Consider the following 22,548-nt stretch of genomic DNA (forward strand, 5'->3'; position numbering starts at 1 on the left):
ACACACCCTCCGCCTGGACTCACCAAGTCCTGTCCACACCAGGCCAGGATCTGGTTAACTGGAGAAAACTTGGCCTCGATGAAATCTGACCAATGGAATCACAACTGGACATTTTTTTCTTTCCTTTATAAAAGTCCTATATCACTTTATGTGTCAAAGACATACCATTGAGCTGTCCACTCTGTGTGCATCTCTAATGTAGCTGCAGCTGTTATCAACGCGGGACTGTGTGATGACTTTTCGGAGACTGCGGGCTCTGCACGAGGACACCTTGCAAGAGTTGAGAAACGGTAAGGGGACCAGGAGAGGCAGGGCTGGGACAGCCTGCAGACAGCTCTGGACCAAACGCAGAGCTGGGCCATCAAAGTGTATGGAACAGTAGCCACAGAAGGTGATGTGAGATTTTTGAAAACATTGTATTGCTCGTTTGCTTTTAAAATTACCGGTCACAAAACTGAAGTTTTTCTTTTTTTGTTTTTTTTTTTTTTTTTTTTAAATCACAGTGTATGCTCTCAAATGGTTATTTTGTTTCTGCTATCCTCAGCTTTCCTCTCAGAATATAGGTGTGAAGTCACCCAATACAGGTACTAGGGAAGGTACACCCCCTTTGAAGAGGGAAGGTGATGCCTACATAACCCTGAACGTTGTCTCCCTGAGCCTTTCTGTAACCTCACTGGTTCCTCACTGCCTAGTCCCAGAGCTGACACTGGGAACTTGAAAGATGTATTTAACAAGGCTTTCCTCTCACTCCCCTAAAGAAAGGAAATAACCACGCTTTATCTAATTCCAATCACTGAAAATCTTCTTTACCAGAATAACAATAGAATAACAATAGCTAATGTTTACTGAATGTTTATTACTTGCTAGGCACTGGACAAAACCTTTACTTGTATTATTTCATTTTTAACTCTCAGCACCCTAGTCAATAGCTGTGGTGGAATAAGGCCTGCAGTAAAGGGATTTGCAGGCTCCAGGCCATCTGTTTCTCAGACTCCTTTTTCCACATCCAAAGCGCTTTTCCTGTGATCTTCACACTTAACACAGTGTCTTCTTTTAAAGCAGGCAACACCCCTCTGGGTTTAGAATGTCTGCCACAGGGACTTCATAAGCAACCAACTACCACTCTTTCAATAATAAAGAGTTGATTACTGTGCCAGGTGCTGGGCTCAGTATTGTCGGGGGATCCCAGAGTACTTCACTAAAACATCTCTACTGAATATAATTTATCTGTTTGTAAGAAAGATTTTTGAGCAGCTGGAGGGCAAGGACCACCCTGTCTTACTCAGTTTTGTTTGTTTTGGCCGCACTGCACAGCTTGTGGGATTTTAGTTCCCCAGCCAGGGATTGAACCCCGGCCCTTGTGGAGTCCTAACCTCTGGACCACCAGGGAATTCCCTGTCTTACTCAGTTTTATACCTTCAGTGCCTAGCAGGGTGTCTGGTGCATTAGCAACATCCAGTAAAAAATGCGTGTGAGGGGCTTCCCTGGTGGCGCAGTGGTTGAGAGTCCGCCTGCCGATGCAGGGGACACAGGTTCGTGCCCCGGTCCGGGAAGATCCCACATGCCGTGGAGCGGCTGGGCCCGTGAGCTATGGCCGCTGAGCCTGCGCGTCCAGAGCCTGTGCTCCGCAGCGGGAGAGGCCACAGCAGTGAGAGGCCCGCGTACCACAAAAAAAAAAAAAAAAAAAAGTGTGTGAAATGAAGGAGTTGAAAAAGTGAGTGAACAGCCCCCCATAATTTGGCACTTCAGCATATGGCTTAGTTTTATGAAAGAGCATTCCTGGGGACAAAAGGACACAAGCTTCCCCACTCTCAATTTGTCAGGTTCACCTCTCGGAACACCTTCAGGCAGGAGACCTGGTTCCAGAACTGGCTCTGTCACTGTTTGGCTGAGATTCTCCTTGTTGTGATGTATCTCCAGGGCTGTTTAATGCTTCCCCTGGGCCATTACAAAGGCAAAGCATTTAGGTTACAAATTAGACCTGATTTCAAGGAAAACCCAAGAAGACAAACAATAGAGTTTACATCACTGGGCTTACTAAATGATGGTGCTACAGTCCCCACACTGCCTGCCTCAATGACACGTGTGTCTGATCTGGTCCCAGCGTCTTTCCAGCTTGCTCCATCCTAGTCCATCAGGTCCAAAAATGTGTCATGCTCCTTTCCACCTCAGGGCCTTTGCACATGCTGTTACCATTGTCTGGAATGCTGTTTCTCTTCCTGTTTGCCAGTTAGCATCTACTCATATTTCAGCTTAGTTCAGATGTCACTTCCTCAGGGAAGCCTTCCCTGAGCCCTCCACCCTTGACCTATGCCCCTGTTATATGCTGACACAGTAGCTCAAAGCTTTATTTTATAGCACTTACCAGTTTTTCATGACCTATTTGTCATTATTTGATTAAGATCTGTCTCTTCCACTAGACTGTAAACAAAGATTGAGTCTGCTTCACTCACTGTTGTGTCTCCAGTGGCCAGCAAAGAAAGCAATACTTGATGTGCGCTCAAATTATTTTGTCTTCTTTTGTTAGATCTCTTAAGCATGCATTTGGCTGAGAACCCAGAAATCATCATTTACAGGACTGATTAATGTGCCCTCGTTTGATGAAGTTCTCGCAAAGGCCATTCTGGTTTTTAACCTACCGTGTCAGCTGTGGTTCTGATTAATGTGTCTGGTTTCTTAATCTCATCTTATTCACTATTCTCTATCACGTATGAAGTGGTTGCCAAGATGATTGTTTAAGGTGCAGAATCATGAACGTTTCTGAAATGGACCCCAACAAAATTGTCATCACATGGCTCAAGAGAAACAAAGGTGCATGACTTTGAAACAGTCACCTAGCTACAGGTATCTAACCAGAGAAGGAAAATCTCAGGTCAAGGCCACCAAGAAAAACTGCAGGATCAATTAGCCATGGTATACACAAGGTTTCAAAACTCAGCCACGTTCCTGAAATGAACCAACCTTACCCCTTAGAGGCTCTCAATCTCCTGCATCCTATTAGCACTTTTTAGTTAAAACTGTTAAGTGTTTATGTATTATCTTGATTCAGAGTTTCTTTCTTTGGGGGTATTTCTATTTCTGTTTAATAGAGCTGTTCACAAACTCTAAAAATACACTCACATCAGTCTCTTTTTATGGCTGAGATAATTTCTGGCAGGCAAATTACAGTACAATTTAGTTGCCTCCTTTTTTTTTTTTTCTATTTTTGGCCCTGCGGCCTGCGGGATCCTAGTTCCCTGACTAGGGATCGAACCCGTGCCCTCAGCAGTGAAAGTACAGAGTCCTAACCAGGGAATTCCCGCCTCCCCTTAAGATGAAAGAATGTTGATGACAAAATATAAAGGCTAAAATCTAGTTTCATCTTGCAACTATTTCAACATACTGAGGCTGCCTCTCTTTAACAGAAATTGCTCACATATTTAAATAACTTAGGTTGAGAGAGATAAATTGATAATTTAAGGTTTCCATTTTTGAACTGCATGTGCTGTAATTCACAAGAATGTGGAAGGGTAAGAATAGGTGTTGTAGATACTATAATCCTATGAGCTAAAATACATTTAGTTACAAAATAACTTCTGACTTCTTTCAAATCCTTTAGTTCCCTGAAATTGTTCTTTTTAGCACCTAACCAGTGTTCCTTTTTCACTAGGCAAGTTGACATGCAGCCATAAAACTATCATAAAGAGAAGGAGAAAATTTAATATTTTGTTTCTCAGACAGAAAGTCAGCCTCTCCAGGGACATTTCAGGTTTCTACCTTGGAGGCAATAGTTCAGAATCGACTATACACTACCTTTCTCAGTCTTGCTCTGTACAAACCAGCCTATCCTGGGCAGAAAGCAAGCATTTATAAAGAACATAGCCAAACCTCACCCAATTTCTCTTTTCAGCACCCTAATTAAAAAGGCTAAATGGGGTGGCTCCTTCACTCTCATGAAAATCACCTCTGAAGTAGCACTGAAACCTTTTAACAAAGGGGCATTTATACAGCACAATAGAACTTTGAAATCTGCAATGCTTAAAAAAAATACATTCCCTTTCCTGAGGAAATTAACTTGCCAGGTTTGGTTTCAAGAAACTGACTTTCCTTATTTCACCCCTGTGTCATAAAAAGAAATCCCAGAAAATTATTTTTATTATTAAAAATATTTTTTATTGACTGAAGCTGATGAGTATATTCTTTAAAAAATTACAAGTTAAAACAGAAATGTTTTAGTCTTGAATGATAAAAAAAAAATGCATATAAAACTTGATCTTCCAGCAAGCTTTTGTTTGTATAAGTTGATAGGACTACTCCTGACCCAGACAACAGGGGGCCCTGCTCAGCTTTTGAAACAGAAGGACCTCGACTGTCAGTAACCCAGGAGATATTTTCTGGTTTAAAATATTTTATATCATATCATTTTATGTCTTTACACAGCAAAGTTCTGGGCTAAAAACCACAAGAGAACATATTTCTCATAGATTTGGAGCTGACTCTGATAAGCTACTGGTTATAATTTAAATGTATGCACAGGTTTTTTAAAAAATCAGATAGTTAAAACAGCATTTTATATGCATGGATTCTCTATTTGATGTAAACACTTTTAAAGAGCTTCTCGAGCATTTAACTGTAGTGCGCATCTTTACGGAGAAGGCTTTTTCTCTCTTAGCATAATTCCAAGTTTGTATATTATATATAATACACAATTAGGTCTAATTTCTTACACATGAAAAATATTTCTTACACATGAAAAGTAGTTTACACATGAAAAATGGTTAACCTGAAGACAAACAAAATATAGATGTTTAAAAATTAACTTTCAGTTTCTGCTCCCCTTTGGTATTAAATGTTGCTTACGAAGGATTACAATCCTCTTTTTGTTTTCAAGGTTAAGTACTAGGTATTGATGTCTGCTTCCTGCCTTCCACATGGATGAGAAATCGGCTTCTGTGGGAAGGAAATGGAGTTAAATAAAAATCAATGAGCACTGGATGGTGTGCTGTAAACTCCCAGTCTCTAAAAAATTAACTATATGTCTTGATTCTCATCAACATAAGGTCATGCAAAATATTATAAATATAAAAACTTCTCAGCAAAGAGAAAGAACAGAAGACAGGGAGACAGGGAGAGGGCTACTTACTGCTTTCAGGGTCTTAAAAATGCTCTTATGCTTAAGTGGAAAACCACGGAAATGATTTTACCTTTTAACTAATCAAAATGGATTCTAAAGAAACTTCGCCTATGAAATGAAGGTTTGATAGAAGGAAACACAAATCAAGAAAGTGCTTACTGGGCGAATAAGCCTTTTTATAAGACTTGAAACCCCACGGAAAGATTTCTTTCCAGACAGACATTCAGATGAAATGCTGACATGTGAGTTTACATTCCGATTTTTAAAGCTATATGAATTCACTTCCTTAGGTTTAAAATTCTGGGTACTGAGAACAAGAACTTTCTGATCTGCGTTTCTCTTATAAGTAACTGACATTTTACTCTGATTAAATTTAGAAGGTGTGTATAAATAGGTCAAACAAAAGAGAAAGGATTACAGGTCAAACAAACGCACTGCTGTGACTTCACATTATCAGTGTTCCCAAGTTACTTATTAAATATAGATATAAGGTGAGATAAGGAAAGGTGACTTACCCATGATCACCATGAATACATGAATTTGTTTTCTTCAATTACTGAGAAGGGTATTTCTTTCAGCTGACTCTTCTGAGACTTCCTCATTCTACAAAACAACTCCCAAATTAATAGCCAGGATAGAACAACTAGAAAATACTTAAGAGGACAGTACACAAATATAGCGGAAATGCCTTTAAAAGACCTTAGGGAATTAATGAAATACAATGAAGTAATTTCATATAACCACCTTCATCCACCCAAAAGATGTATTGATTTCCCGCTCATGTGTGGGGTCCCTGTCTCTAAACCGTAGCTGGAATGTTCTGTTTGCTTTACCATACGTGTTATGGCTAAACCATGGCAATTGGCTGATGCCCAAATATAGCTGGCTCTCTGTCAGCCTTTACATAGACTCTGCGGTGAGCCTTTAGTGAAGACAGTGGTCATCAAGAAGAATCAACAAGTCGTAGCGACACTTTAATTCATTACAGCGCCTACTGAGGGTGTAGCATTGTTAGGTTTGGGGGAAATACTAAAAAAGAAGAAGAAGAAAAAGAAGGAAAGAAGAGGAGAAGGAAGCTTGGAAAGACGCCGGTAGCCTCCAGTGGTGAACCTGGGCTCGCTCAGCCTCTGCCTCCTCCCACGGGGCCTACATTTGAACCATGTTGGGATTATTCTCGGTGCTTCCAGACCTCTGTGCTCTTAATCACGCTGCTTCCTCTCTACTGGAAAAGCCTTCCTAGGTATTTTACAACCTGATGTAATTTATTTTATTCATTTAAAAACATCATTCTAGGGACTTCCTGGTGGCTCAGTGGTTGAGAATCCGCCTGCCAATGTAGGGGACATGGGTTTGAGCCCTGGTCCGGGAAGATCCCACATGCCGCGGAGCAACTAAGTCCGTGCGCCACAACTACTGAGCCTGCGCCCTACGGCCCGCGAGCCACAACTACTGAGCCTGCGTGCCACAACTACTGAAGTCCGCACGCCTAGAGCCCAAGCTCCGCAACAAGAGAAGCCACTGCAATGAGAAGCCAGCGCACCACAACGAAGAGCAGCCCCCGCTCGCCGCAACTAGAGAAAGCCCGCGCGCAGCAACGAAGACCCAACGTGGCCAAAAATAAATAAATTAAATAAATAAATTTATTTTAAAAAAAAAAAAGAAAAAAGAAAAGGTTAAGAACCCCGACAGGTCATCCCAACAGTTGCAAACTAGTGATGAGGATGTCCAGTCCCATGTTCTGGTCAAAAGTCCAAATTCGGTTTCAGCCTGTGTCCCCCTGACCCCAGCACCACAGGAAGCCTGCCGTGGGTGAATGAGATGTGGCAGCTGTGCTGTTTTACTCTTTCCTTTTTTCTCTATTTTTAAATTATTGGGGTTTTTTAAATAGTTAATACCTGACCATGGTTTCAAATATATATATATTCTTTAAAATATATATATATATATTAAATATATATATATATATTCTTATTCCCATCCCATATGTAGAATACCACATGAATCTTTCAGCATCCTGCTTCTTTTCACTTAATAGTATATCCTGGAAACATTTCTGCGTCCAAGACCTTCCTATTCTGTCTCAGGGTAATATTCCGTGTGCCACAGCTATTCACTCAGTTCCTTCTTGCTGGACACTTGGATCGTTTCCTAACTCTTGCTGTTATAAAGCAATGCTGCCATGAAAAACTTGTACATATACCATTTTATACACATGCGGCTGTACCTGAACGAGAGATTCCCAAAGTGACGCTGCCACTACAAAGGGTCAGCTCTTCTGCAGTTTTTAGAAAACACTGATAGATTCCTTACCAGAAGGACTGAATCACTTTGTGCTCCCCCAGCAATGTGTGAGAGTGCCTATTTCAGAGAAAGGCTTTGAATTAAGACCCTTGTCTTTGGCGACAGATGGCAAAACCCTGGTGAAGCAGACAGGCTGCTCAGAGCTTACCCTGCTTCCTTACTGCAAAAATTAAGAATTTTTTACAACAGTATTTACTTCTTCTGTTACCAGTTATACCCCAAAGGACCGGAGGGGAGGAGTTTGCAAAGTGCATTGCCAAGTAGACTTCTGTTAGTTAAAATTCTGTTTTCCCAGCATCTTTAGAATCAGTTAATAATCCATGGGAAAATATATTACATCTGAAGACAATGTTTTTTTCCAGCTAAATGATTATCTGATTATAATCACGTGGGATGTGAAGCAAGTGATGTAATCACTTGCCCTCCCCTGTAAAATGAATGGTTGAGACTGGATCTCTCTTTTGGATCTTTCTAGCTCAAAAATTCTCTTAGGGCTTCCCTGGTGGCGCAGTGGTTGGGAGTCCGCCTGCCGATGCAGGGGACACGGGTTCGTGCCCTGGTCCGGGAAGATCCCACATGCCACGGAGCGGCTGGGCCGCTGAGCCATGGCCGCTGAGCCTGCGCGTCTGGAGCCTGTGCTCCGCAACGGGAGAGGCCACAACAGTGAGAGGCCCGCGTACCGCAAAAAAAAAAAAATAATAATAATAATACATATCCTTTTTATTAGTGCATTAAGTAATAAGATCTAGCAGCAGGCCTAATGGTCTGTAATTCTGAGGTACTACTAAGTGTAAATGATATTTCAAGATATCCGTAATAACAGTAATATGGTAGGAAACTCTGTGATCTCTACTAATGACAGGGTCACAGGTAGTATGTACTATGATGGCTTGTTTCCTATATTCATAATTGAAGGAAGTGCTACATTTTAATTAGAGGTTAATAAAAATAACCTTAGTGTAATTTTTATCCCCGTCAAAGTTTATGGATCCCCTGAATTCTATTCAAAAAACTCTGATTAAAAATCTCTGCCCAACAAATCCATAAAGACAGGAAGTGGATGAGTGTCAGCCCGAGGCTGGGGGAGGTGGAGTGGGGAGAAACTGCCAGTGGGTACAAGGTTCTTCTGGAATGATGAAAATGTTCTACAGTCGGGCTATGGTGATGGTTGCACAACTTTGTAAATATACTAAAACCACTGAATTGTACACTTTTACATGGGGGAACCTTATGGTATGTACGTTATCCTTTAATAAAGCTGTTAAAAAATTTAAAAACCATTACCAATACTTAAAAATATGTTCTGCCCCAATGTAAATAAACTATTTCACTAATGCTTCAAAGATTTTGTCAAGAAAAAAATCTTCCTAGAAGACAACACAAAGTCTTATATGGCACACATGGCACAAATATTTTTAAAACTCATGATTCAGGGAGGCCATTATTCTTTTTTTTTTTTTTTTTTTTTTTTCGCGGTACACGGTCCTCTCACTGTTGTGGCCTCTCCCATTGCGGAGCACAGGCTCCGGACGCGCAGGCTCAGCGGCCATGGCTCACGGGCCCAGCCGCTCCACGGCATGTGGGATCTTCCCGGACTGGGGCACAAACCCGTGTCCCCTGCATCGGCAGGCAGACTCTCAACCACTGCGCCACCAGGGAAGCCCGAGCCCATTATTCTTTAAGGTAATCTTTGCAATGACCTGTTGAAGCTAGTGGCAGTGAGCATGTCGATTCTAAAATGGTTAATGTCCTAGTTTCACATCATCTGTCACACAGAAACTGCCCCATGGAACTCTGAGTCTAACAAAATTCCAATGTGAAGAAGAGCTAAGCAAGAAATGCCACCAGAGACAGTATTTCATGGAACAAGGCAAGGATGTTTGCTCTCACTATTTCTATTCAATATCGATCTGGAAGTCTTAGCCAGAGCAATAAGGTAAGAAAAATAATTAAGGCATAAAAATTAGAAAAAGAAATTCTTTATTCACAAATGACATGACTGTGTATGTAGAAAATCCTAAGAAGCTACAGAAAATCTACTAGAATAGGTGGATTTAGCAAAGATGCAATTTTTTTGACATTTATTTATTTTTTCTTATTAGTCATCAATTTTATATATATCAGTGTATACATGTCAATCCCAATCTCCCAATTCAGCACACCACCATCCCCACCACCCTGCGGCGTTCCCCCCTTGGTGTCCATACATTTCTTCTCTACATCTGTGTCTCAACTTCTGTCCTGCAAACTGGATCATCTGTACCATTTTTCTAGGTTCCACATACATGCGTTAATATATGATATTTGTTTCTCTCTTTCTGACTTACTTCACCCTGTATGACAGGCTGTAGATCCATCCACGTCTCAACAAACCACCCAGTTTTATTCCTTTTTATGGCTGAGTAATATTCCACTGTATATATGTACCAAAACTTCTTTATCCATTCATCTGTCAATGGGCATTTAGGTTGTTTCTATGACCTGGCTATTGTAAATAGTGCTGCAATTAACACTGGGGTGCATGTGTCTTTTTGTTTTGTTTTGTTTTTTGCAGTACGCGGGCCTCTCACTGTTGTGGCCTCTTCCGTTGCGGAGCACAGGCTCCGGATGCGCAGGCTCAGCGGCCATGGCTCACGGGCCCAGCCGCTCCGCAGCATGCGGGATCCTCCCGGACCGGGGCACGAATCCGCATCCCCTGCATCAGCAGGCGGACTCTCAACTGCTGCGCCACCAGGGAAGCCCGCATGTGTCTTTTTGAATTATGGTTTTCTCTGGGTATATGCCCAGTAGTGGGATTGCTGGATCATATGGTAATTCTATTTTTAGTTTTTTAAGGAACCTCCATACTGTTCTCCACAGTGGCTGTATCAATTTACATTCCCACCAACAGTGCAAGAGGGTTCCCTTTTCTCCACACCCTCTCCAGCATTTGTTGTTTGTAGATTTTCTGATGATGCCTATTCTAACTGGTGTGAGGTGATACCTCATTGTAGTTTTGATTTGCATTTCTCTAATAATGAGTGATGTTGAGCAGCTTTTCATGTGCTTATTGGCCATCTGTATGTCTTCTTTGGAGAAATGTCTATTTAGGTCTTCTGCCCATTTTTGGATTGGGTTTTTTGTTTTTTTAATATTGAGCTGCATGAGCTGTTTATATATTTTGGAGATTAATCCTTTGTCCTAATCCTTTGTCCGTTGATTCATTTGCAAATATTTTCTCCCATTCTGAGGGTTGTCTTTTCATCTCTATGGTTTCCTTTGCTGTGCAAAAGCTTTTAAGTTTCATTAGGCCCCATTTGTTTATTTTTGTTTCTATTTCCATTACTCTAGGAGGTGGATCAAAAAAGATCTTGCTGTGATTTATGTCAAAGAGTGTTCTTCCTATGTTTTCCTCTAAGAGTTTTATAGTGTCCAGTCTTAACATTTAGTTCTCGAATCCATTTTGAGTTTATTTTTGTGTATGGTGGTAGGGAGTGTTCTAATTTCATTCTTTTACATGTAGCTGTCCAGTTTTCCCAGCACCACTTATTGAAGAGACTGTCTGTTCTCCATTGTATATCTTTGCCTCCTTTGTCATAGATTAGTTGACCGTAAGTGCGTGGGTTTATCTCTGGGCTTTCTATCTTATTCCATTGTTCTATGTTTCTGTTTTTGTGCCAGTATCATATTGTCTTGATTATTGTAGCTTTTTAGTATAGTCCGAAGCCAGGGAGTCTGATTCCTCCAGCTCCATTTTTTTCCCTCAAGACTGCTTTGGCTATTTGGGGTCTTTTGTGTCTCCATACAAATTTTAAGACTTTTTGTTCTAGTTCCATAAAAAATGCCATTGGTAATTTGATAGGGATTGCATTGAATCTGTAGATTGCTTTGGGTAGTATAGTCATTTTCACAGTATTGATTCTTCCAATCCAAGAACATGGTATATCTCTCCATCTGTTGGTATCATCTTTAATTTCTTTCATCAGTGTCTTATAGTTTTCTGCATACAGGTCTTTTGTCTCCCTAGGTAGGTTTATTCCTAGGTATTTTATTCTTTTTGTTGAAATGGTAAATGGGAGTGTTCCCTTAATTTCTCTTTCAGATTTTTCATCATTAGTGTATAGGAATGCAAGAGGTTTCTGTGCATTAATTTTGTATCCTGCAGCTTTACCAAATTCATTGATTAGCTCTAATAGTTTTCTGGGGGCATCTTTAGAATTCTCTATGTATAGTATCATGTCATCTGCAAACAGTGACACTTTTACTTCTTCTTTTCCAATTTGTATTCCTTTTATTTCTTTTTCTTCTCTCACTGCCGTGGCTAGGACTTCCAAAACTATGTTGAATAATAGTGGTGAGAGTGGACATCTTTGTCTTGTTCCTGATCTTAGAGGAAATGCTTTCAGTTTTTCACCATTGAGAATGATGTTTGCTGTGGGTTTGTCGTATATGGCCTTTATTATGTTGAGGTAGGTTCCCTCTATGCCCACTTTCTGGAGAGTTTTTATCATAAATGGGTGTTGAATTTTGTCAAAAGCTTTTTCTGCATCTATTGAGATGATCATATGGTTTTTATTCTTCAATTTGTTAATATGGTGTATCACATGGATTGATTTGCGTATATTGAAGATTCCTTGCATCCCTGGGATAAATCCCACTTGATCATGGTGTACGATCCTTTTAACGTGTTGCTGGTTTCTGTTTGCTAGGATTCTGTTGAGGATTTTTGCATCTATATTCATCAGTGATATTGAGCTGAAAGTTTCTTTTTTTTTTTTTTTTGTGGTACGCGGGCCTCTCACTGTTATGGCCTCTCCCATTGCAGAGCACAGGCTCCGGACGTGCAGGCTCAGTGGCCATAGCTCATGGGCCCAGCCGCTCCGCAGCATGTGGAAACTTCCCAGATCGGGGCATGAACCTGTGTCCCCTGCATCAGCAGGCGGACTCTCAACCACTGCGCCACCAGGGAAGCCCATGTAATTTTCTTTTTTTGTAGTATCTTTGTCTGGTTTTGGTAGCAGGGTGATGGTGGCCTCATAGAATGAGTTTGGGAGTGTTCCTTCCTCTGCAATTTTTTGGAAGAGTTTGAGAAGGATGGGTGTTAGCTCTTCTCTAAATGTTTGATAGAATTCACCTGTGAAGCCATCTGGTCCTGGACTTTTGTTTGTTGGAAGATTTTTGATCACAGTTTCAATTTCATTACTTGTGATTGGTCTGTTCATATTTTCTGTTTCTTCCTGGTTCAGTCTTGGAAGGTTATACCTTTCTAAGAATTTGTCCATTTCTTCCAGGTTGTCCATTTTATTGGCATAGAGTTGCTTGTAGTAGTCTCTTAGGATGCTTTGTATTTCTGCGGTGTCTGTTGTAACTTCTCCTTTTTCATTTCTAATTTTATTGACTTGAGTCCTCTCCCTCTTTTTCTTGATGAGTCTGGCTAATGGTTTATCAATTTTGTTTATCTTCTCAAAGAATCAGCTTTTAGTTTTATTGATCTTTGTTATTGTTTTCTTTGTTTCTATTTCATTTATTTCTGCTCTGATCTTTATGATTTCTTTCCTTCTGCTAACTTTGGGTTTTGTTTGTTCTTCTTTCTCTAGTTCCTTTAGGTGTAAGGTTAGATTGTTTATTTGAGATTTTTCTTGTTGCTTGAGGTAGGATTGTATAGCTATAAACTTCCCTCTTAGAACTGCTTTTGCTGCATCCCATAGGTTTTGGATGGTTGTGTTTTCATTGTCATTTGTCTCTAGGTATTTTTTGATTTCCTCTTTGATTTCTTCAGTGATCTCTTGGTTATTTAGTAACGTATTGTTTAGCCTCCATGTGTTTGTGTTTTTTATGTTTTTTTCCCTGTAATTCATTTCTAATCTCATAGCATTGTAGTCAGAAAAGATGCTTGATATGATTTCAATTTTCTTAAATTTACTGAGGCTTGATTTGTGACCCAAGATGTGATCTATCCTGGAGAGTGTTCCGTGTGCACTTGAGAAGAAAGTGTAATCTGCTGGTTTTGGATGGAATGTCCTATAAATATCAATTAAATCTATGTGGTCTATTGTGTCATTTAAAGCTTCTGTTTCCTTATTTATTTTCATTTTGGATGATCTGTCCATTGGTGTAAGTGAGGTGTTAAAGTCCCCCACTATTATTGTGTTACTGTCGATTTCCTCTTTTATAGCTGTTAGCATTTGCCTTATGTATTGAGGTGCTCCTGTGTTGGGTGCATATATATTTATAATTGTTATATCTTCTTCTTGGATTGATCCCTTGATCATTATGTAATGTCCTTCCTTGTCTCTTGTAACATTCTTTATTTTAAAGTCTATCTTATCTGATATGAGTATTGCTACTCCAGCTTTCTTTTGATTTCCATTTGCATGGAATGTCTTTTTCCATCCCCTCACTAGTCTGTATGTGTCCCTAGGTCTAAAGTGGGTCTCTTGTAGACAGCATACATATGGGTCTTGTTTTTGTATCCATTCAGCAAGCCTGTGTCTTTTGGTTGGAGCATTTAATCCATTCACGTTTAAGGTAATTATAGATATGTATATTGCTATGACCATTTTCTTAATTGTTTTGGGTTTGTTTTTGTAGGTCCTTTTCTTCTCTTGTGTTTCCCACTTAGAGAAGTCCCTTTAGCATTTGTTGTAGAGCTGGTTTGGTGGTGCTGAATACTCTTAGCTTTTGCTTGTCTGTAAAGCTTTTGAGTTCTCCATCGAATCTGAATGAGATCCTTGCCAGGTAGAGTAATCTTGGTTGTAGGTCCTTCCCTTTCATCACTTTAAGTATAACATGCCACTCCCTTCTGGCTTGTAGAATTTCTGCTGAGAAATCAGCTGTTAACCTTATGGGAGTTCCCTTGTATGTTATGTGTCATTTTTCCCTTGCTGCTTTCAATACTTTTTCTTTGTCTTTAATTTTTGCCAATTTGATTACTATATGTCTCAGCCTGTTTCTCCTTGGGTTTACCCTGTATGGGACTCACTGCACTTCCTGGACTTGGGTGGCTATTTCCTTTCCCATGTTAGGGAAGTTTTCGACTCTAATCTCTTCAAATATTTTCTCTGGTCCTTTCCCTCTCTCTTCTCCCTCTGGGACCCCTATAATGCTAATGTTGTTGTGTTTAATGTTGTCCCAGAGGTCTCTTAGTCTGTCTTCATTTCTTTTCATTCTTTTCTCTTTATTCTGTTTCGCAGCAGTGAATTCCACCATTCTGTCTTCCAGGTCACTTATCCGTTCTTCTGCCTCAGTTATTCTGCCATTGATTCCTTCTAGTGTAGTTTTCACTTCAGTTGTTGTATCATTCATTCATCTCTGTTTGTTTGCTCTTTAATTCTTCTAGGTCTTTGTTAAACATTTCTTGCATCTTCTCGATCTTTGCCTCCATTCTTTTACCGAGGTCCTGGATCATCTTCACTATCATTATTCTGAATTCTCTTTCTGGAAGGTTGCCTATCTCCGCTTCATTTAGTTGTTTTTCTGGGGTTTTATCTTGTTCCTTCATCTGGTACATAGCCCTCTGCCTTTTCATCTTGTCTACCTTTCTGTGAATGTGGTTTTTGTTCCACAGGCTGCAGGATTGTAGTTCTTCTTGCTTCTGCTGTCTGCCCTGTAGTGGATGAGGCTATCTAAGAGGCTTGTGCAAGTTTCCTGCTAGTGTTGGAGGGTCTCCTGCAGAGGCGGGCGGTGGCTGTGGCTCACCATGGGGACCAGGACACTGGCAGCAGAAGTTCTGGAAAGTACTCCTTGGCGTGAGCCCTCCCACAGTCTGCCATCAGCCCCACCAAAGAGCCCAGGAAGCAAAGATGCAATTTATAAAAGGCAATTATAGTTCTTTATATCATCAACAAACAATTTGAGAATGAAATTTAAAATACCACATATGATGGCATCAATAAACAAAATGTTAGGAATAAATTTTTAAATAGATGTGTAATGGGGCTTCCCTGGTGGCGCAGTGGTTAAGAATCCACCTGCCAATGCAGGGGACACGGGTTCGAGCCCTGGTCCGGGAAGATCCCACATGCCGCGAAGCAACTAAGCCCGTGCACCACAACTACTGAGCCTGCGCTCCAGAGTCCGTGAGCCGCAACTACTGAGCCCATGTGCCACAGCTACTGAAGCCCACACACCTAGAGCTCGTGCTCCACAACAAGAGACGCCACCGCAAATGAGAAGCCCACGCACTGCAACAAAAGAGTAGTCCCCGCTCGCCACAACTAGAGAAAGGCTGCACGCAGCAGCAAAGACCCAACGCAGCCAAAAAAAAAAAAAAAAAGTTCATAGCAGCTTTATCTATAATACTCCAAAATTGGGGCTTCCCTGGTGGCGCAGTGGTTGAGAGTCCGCCTGCCGATGCAGGGGACACGGGTTCGTGCCCCGGTCCGGGAAGATCCCACATGCCGCGGAGCGGCTGGGCCCGTGAGCCATGGCTGCTGGGCCTGCGCGTCCGGAGTCTGTGCTCCGCAACGGGAGAGGCCACAACAATGAGAGGCCCACGTACCACCAAAAAAAAAAAAAAAAAATACTCCAAAATTGGAAACAACCCAAATATCCCATCAACAGGCGAATAAACAAACCATGGTCTATTCATATACAATGGAATATTAATCAGCAATAAAAAGGAGTGAAATACTGATACACATAGCAACATGGATGAATCTCAAAATAATTCTATTGAAAGAAGCTAGATAAGGAGTATCTTAAGTGTATGATTGCACTTATATGAAGTTCTAGAACAGGCAAAATTATTCTCTGACGATAAAAGTCAAATCAGTAGCTGCCTAGAGTGGCAGTAAGGGAAGATTCACTCCAAAGAGGATGAGGGAACTTTCTGGGGTGATGGAAATGTTCTATACCTTGACTGGGATGTTGGTTACACTGGTACATATGTGTAATGTACACATACATTAATATACATTAGAGCTAAATAAACTTATTGAACTAGTGATCTATACCAGTTCTTCATTAAAGAACAAGTATATAGGCACTAAAGACATTCTTTTACTTACTTACTTACTTACTTATTTATTTAGGCTGCGTTGGGTCTTCATTGCTGCACGTGAGCTTTCTCTAGTTGTGGCAAGTGGGGGCTACTCTTCATTGCGGTGCACAGCCTTCTCATTGTGGTGGCTTCTCTTGTTGTGGAGCACAGGCGCAAGGCACATGGACTTCAGTAGTTGTGGCACACAGGCTCAGTAGTTGTGGCGCAGGGGCTTAGTTACTCCACGGCATGTGGGATCTTCCCGGACCAGGGCTCGAACCTGTGTGCCCTGCACTGGCAGGCAGATTCTTAACCACTGCACCACCAGGGAAGCCCTAAAGACCTTCTTAATAAAATGTCTTTATTGACTGAGATAGTATAAATTACACCTCAATGAAGTTTATTTAAAAAGAAAGGTATTTCAGTGTTTTGCAGACCTTTTTAATTTTAGATTTTTTGGTCAGGGATTCAAAAAAGTTTAACTCAATGGCCTTCAAATACCTTTAACTATGCCCATAGCACATCCAAGTAATGTACCTGGAATCTTAAAGCATCCGTTTCAAGCTCTTATTTTACAGATTAGGAAATTGGGACCCAAGTATTCTGATTTCAAGTTCAACGTTCTTTTCACTATTTATGTTAGGCTATAAAATCTACAAAGCAACTTATATCATTGCTACTGAAAGGTTCCTGTGCTCAGAAAAAGCAGTTAGAGGGACTTCCCTGGTGGTGCAATGGTTAAGAATCCGCCTGCCAATGCAGGGAACACAGGCTCGATCCCTAGTCCAGGAAGATCCCACATGCCGTGGAGCAACTAAGCCCACGCACCATACCTACTGAGCCTGCGCTCTAGGGCCCGCGAGCCACAACTACCAAGCCTGTGTGCTGTAACTACTGAAACCCGTGCGCCTACAGCCCGTGCTCCGCAACAAGAGAAGCCACTGCAATGAGAAGCCCACACACCGCAACGAAGAGTAGCCCCTGCTCACCACAACTAAAGAAAGCCCACACGCGGCAAAGAAGACCCAAACGCAGCCAGAAAGAGAGAGAGAGAGAGAGAGAGAGAGAGGGACGGAGAGAGGGAGAGAGAGAGAGGGAAAGAAAGAAGGAAAGAAAGAAAGAAAGAGTAGTATTAAAAAAAAAAAAAGGCAGTTAGAATTAACGTGTGAAACACTCGCCGAAGAATGATAAATTTAGGAAATTACTGTTTTGCAATTCCTCATGAAATAACAGATCTAAGTCATAAAAATCAAGGAATGCTAAAATCCTTAAGTGAACTTTAGGGAAACTCTATAATAAAAAAGCTCAGGCTGACAACCTCCTGAACTTCCATCAAGCCTGACATCCAAAAGTGGGACAACCAGACACGAGGATCCTCCCGATACAATGCACTAGGCAGTAGACAGCATCGCCCAGGAAGGCGTCGTCCCAAAACAGACAAAAACCCCAAACTGATCCCAAGTCTAATCAAGTTGCCAGATGGAAACACTAGTTTACAGGAATTTGGGGGATAAAACAACAGACAGGATGGAGTCAGCAAGACCCAGAACGTGGGAAATTCTACTGGACAATGACCCAGTGTTTCTTCCACAAATAAATGGCATTAAAAAACAATGAAAGAAGAAGAAAGAGGAGGAAGAAGAAGGAAGGAAGGAAAGAGAAAGGGAGGGAAGGAGAAGGAACTGTTAGTGATTAAGAGAGACCTTAAGGGACTTATCCAAGCGCAAAGTATGGACCTCGGTTGAGTACTGATTTGAATAACCAGTAAAAAGACATTTTTGAGATAAATGGGGAAACCTTGACGTGGTCTAGTCATTAGACGATATTAGACGATGTGAAAAAAGTCCTTATCTGTTAGAGCCACAGAATGAAGTACATATGAGTGAAATGATGTCTAGGATTTGCTTTAAAATGTTTCAGGAGAAAACAGGTACGGATGGGGGAAGACGAAACAAAACAGCAGAAAGCTGATGGTTCCTGAAGCTCTGCGATTGGAAGGATTCTTTCTACATCTGTATTTGAAATTTTCTACAATAAAATATTTTTTAAAAATCCCCCAGAATGTACGTGCATGTGCCCAGGTAACTGGAAGGAGGAAGTCTGGGTGTGGCGACATCTGAGTATGACTTTCTCTTCCTCCTTAAACCCAGCCTGCTACCTCCTCCCCTTTCATTCTAACGGAAAGGGACGTTTGCGCACAACGACTGGAGTGTTTGGATACTACAGATGGGGTCAAAAGAAAAGGAACCACGTACCTTTCTGGCGCTGCTGCTGAGATTCTCAGAGCTGATGGGGAGCAGCGTGCTCAGCTCCAGGTCTGTAACCATCCGACGGGATTCTGCCAGCAAACGCTGAAGCTTGCTGGTGGGAGAAAAATCATCCTGGGAAAACAACACACTTCAAGCATTCAGGAAATCAAGAGGCACTTTTCATTGTTTATGTTTACAAGTACAATGTAACAAACACAAATGTTAACTGTTCATTAACATGGGACTTTAGGTATTACATATCAAAGCAGGGCATTAAACACTAGAAGAACCAAATTCCATTTATTTCTTAGAACGTACTTTGCTAAATAATTTGACTTAAACAGAACTTACTACAACTAATTAAGTAACATCCATGTGATAAAAGAATCCTAGGCATTGTTTACCTCTCTTAGGTCAACTTGCCAAGGCTGTAATTACCAGGTCAAAATACTTAAAAAATGCAACTTTAACACTAAAGCCTTGTTAGCTTTTAAAAATAAGTGGAAATATGCCTTAGTGTGTTTATTCTTACTTAATTTTCAACTTTGTGTAAAAAGTTTTCCACAGTGTACAATCTGTGAGTTTTCCACAGTGGACATACAATTAACTGTACAATTAAGTGTACAGGGGCTTCCCTGGTGGCGCAGTGCTTAAGAATCCACCTGCCAATGCAGGGGACATGGGTTTGATCCCTGGTCTGGGAAGATCCCACATGCCACGGAGCAGCTAAGCCCGTGCGCCACAACTACTGAGCCTGTGCTCAAGAGCCCGCGAGCCACAACTACGGAGCCCACATGCCACAACTACTGAAGCCCACGTGCCTAGAGCCTGTGCTTCTCAACAAGAGAAGCCACCGCAATGAGAAGCCCATGCCCCACAACGAAGAGTAGCCCCTGCTCGACACAACTAGAGAAAGCCTGTGTGCAGCAACAAAGACCCAGCGCAGCCAAAAATAACTAAATTAATTAAGTGTACAATCTGATGAGTTCCTACATACATGTGTACATGAGTACACACCCATGAAGCCATCCCCACAATGAACATGGGTCGCATTCATCATGCCTTTGGCCCTTTGGAATTCCTGCCTCTGTGAGTGCCTCCTCGCCATTCCCAGACAACTACTGATCTGCTTTCAGTCACCAGAGATTAGTTTGCATCTTCTAGAATTTTATATAGATGCATTACATACTTTTGTCTGTCTGGCTTGTTTCACTCAGCATAATTATCTTGAGATTTACCTATGTTGTATGTGTCTAAATAGTTCATTCCTTTTTATTGCTGAGAAGTACTCCATTGTATGGATATACAACAGTTTATCTATTCACCTACTGCAGTATATTTGGGTTGTTTCCAGGTTTTTTAGCTAGTGCAAATAAAGCTGCTTTAATATTTATGTGGACATATGTTTCCATTTCTCTAGAGGTAGAGCAGCTGGGTCATATGGTAGGTGTATATTTAATTTTTTTTTAAGTAGTTTTTTAACAGAAAGTACCCAGGTGTTTTCCAAAGTGGCTCTACCATTTACATTCCCACCATCAGTGAACAAAAGTCCCAGGTGCTCCCGAGTCTATTCAACACTTGGTGCAGTCAATTTTGAACAAAGAGAACTAACACTCATCAAATACCCATTAGGGGCCAGGCCCTACAATATCCCCTTTAAACAAAGCAACTGTGATGTTATAATTGCATATTTGCAGGCGAAGAAACTGAGGCTCAAAGAAATTAAATAACTGTACTAACGTCACTGAGCTAAGACAAAGCAAAACCGGGACTTGAACCCAGATGAGTTTGATTTCAAACCCGGATATCTTCCCAAAATAACACCAAAAATAACTAAGTTTACTTGAACTTATTTTCTTTACGAACCACCTGCAAGGGGGACCCCATTCATGTTGGAAGCACTGGCTTATCCACAATAACGACACTGTAGACACAACCTCACTGCCTGTCTGTAGGGGCGTGGACACACTGAGGTTTATTCAATCACTGGACCGCACATCAAGCAACAATCAAAATGAAGAGGATAGGTCCACAGTGTCAGCACAGATGAAGGTCACAAAACACTGACAAAGCTGGAAAATCACATCAGAAAGGGATATAGACAGCAGTTTACCATTCATGTACATTTTAAACAAAGCAATAGTAATTTTTTAAACACTGTGGTATAGTTGCTTTACAACGTTGTGTCCGTTTCTGCTGTATAACGAAGTGAATCAGCTATGTGTATACATAGATCCCCTCCCTCTTGGACCTCCCCACTCCCTCCCCTCACCGCCCCCGCCCCCCGCATCCAGGTCACCACAGAGCACTGAGCTGAGCTTCCCTGTGCTATACGGCAGGTGCCCACTAGCTATCTGTTTTACACGTGGTAGTGTATATATGTCAATCCCAATCTCCCAATTCATCCCCCTCTTCCCCCGTGCCGTGTACACACGTCTGTTCTCTACGTCTGCGTCTCTATTCCTGCCCTTAAGTATACAGTTTTATGTAAAACATAAAAGCATAAAGCAAGCATGGACGCAACTTCAGGGTAGTGGTTAACTGGTGGGGGTGGAGGGTAGGCACACGCAGAATGGCACATGAACTTACCCTTTATCTGTAACATTTTATTTCTCTAGCAAGTTGAAAAATAAAGCAAACATGGCAAAATGTCAACGTGTAAATCCGAATGTAAGTACATAGTTACTTGTATTTTTCATTTTCTGTGTGTTTAAAATACTTATTAAAAATAGATATATCAATCACCTGGAGGGCCTGAGGGCATTCTACCTGAAGTTATCTATAGGATATTTAAAGAAAAGAGAAGGTAAATAATTATGACTTCAGTTATGTAATATAAATTAAAGTCCTATAATTAAAAAAAAAAAACCTGAAGAATAGCCAAAATTAAGCACACTAACAGTAGTGCTCTAGGAGAATTAGAAGTATGCTGGGGAGAAGTCTTGCTTGAATAAGCTGGGTATTTCTAAGTGAAATACAAACCTTTTCACTGGGCAATGCTGCATCTTTGTTGACTAACAAAATCTTAGATGAGTTCTTTTTATCAGAAGAGGACTCCGTCTCTATCAACTTCTCATCCTCTCTTAAGGCAGATTTTGAAGAACCCAGACAGTGGGACTGCTGGATCAACTCACTGTGAATAATAAAACCAAAACAAAAACAGGCATCTTGAAACAACAGCAAACACGTCACCAATACTGTTATACATGAAAGTATCTCAACAGGACAAAAAAAAAAAGTGTTTTCTTTTCTGATGATGAAGCTCAAGTTTGAATAGAACATTAGAGACTTGAGCAGAATATTTGTGTAGAATATTATAAATGAATGCATACCTTTAGCAGTAAGAATTAAAACCAAATTCTTCGTTAAAGGGTAACTACAGAAGAGAGAATTGCCCTCCTCCCCACACCCACAAAAAAAAGCAAAGAAAAGAAGGTGTGAGAGACGGGATCATCCAAAAGAGGAAAAAACTGAATACAGCACAAGGTTAAACATTTGAAGATTTTAGGTTTTTGGTTTGTGAGGCTGATTTTTGTTAATGGTCTTTTACAAGTCCTTCTGTGAAAGCAGAATGGCACTGTTGTGGGTCCTTGATTCTTCCATAGGGTCTTAGTAGTTAGAGAACAGACACATGTAGCTAAGTTTCTGGTGTGTTGTTAACACCGGGCTCAAAGCAGAGCTGAGAGCAAGAGACCCTGGAAACCTCTTCCTCCCACAGGCCCTGTAAGGCCGGCAGAGCAGGCCGTGGCCCCCTCCACATGTAAACCCCTGCACGGCAAATGGAATGGTGGTATAAACGTGACCATTTTAGTCAGATGATGAAGTAGGTACATAAGCTCGTATAATCTAAGGAAAAACAGGAAAACATCAGTATCTTTTCCACTTAATCACGCGTTTGTCATGCGATGCCTTGGCAAATGCCTCTG

At 41.1% G+C, this 22,548-nt stretch overlaps 1 protein-coding gene across 2 annotated transcripts in view; it reads right to left on the reverse strand.

Moving 5' to 3' along the window:
• Nucleotides 1–4,878: 4,878 nt before the first annotated feature.
• The window catches only part of CCDC62 (coiled-coil domain containing 62), a gene marked incomplete at both ends in the record, with an annotated part of 40,804 nt that continues 23,134 nt past the window's right edge, over nt 4,879–22,548 (reverse strand). Inside the window, 3 exons of one of the 2 annotated variants that reach the window (XM_079717170.1) lie at nt 4,879–4,929; nt 18,629–18,754; nt 21,605–21,755. In XM_079717170.1, the coding sequence (XP_079573296.1) occupies nt 4,879–4,929; nt 18,629–18,754; nt 21,605–21,755 (328 nt within the window). Of the gene's footprint in view, nt 4,930–5,662; nt 5,717–18,628; nt 18,755–21,604; nt 21,756–22,548 lie in introns of those variants that run through there. The other variant, XM_079717169.1, reaches the window with a different exon arrangement.

The sequence above is a fragment of the Hyperoodon ampullatus genome (genome assembly GCF_949752795.1).
Source record: "Hyperoodon ampullatus genome assembly, chromosome: 13".
Taxonomy (NCBI): Eukaryota; Metazoa; Chordata; class Mammalia; order Artiodactyla; family Ziphiidae; genus Hyperoodon; species Hyperoodon ampullatus.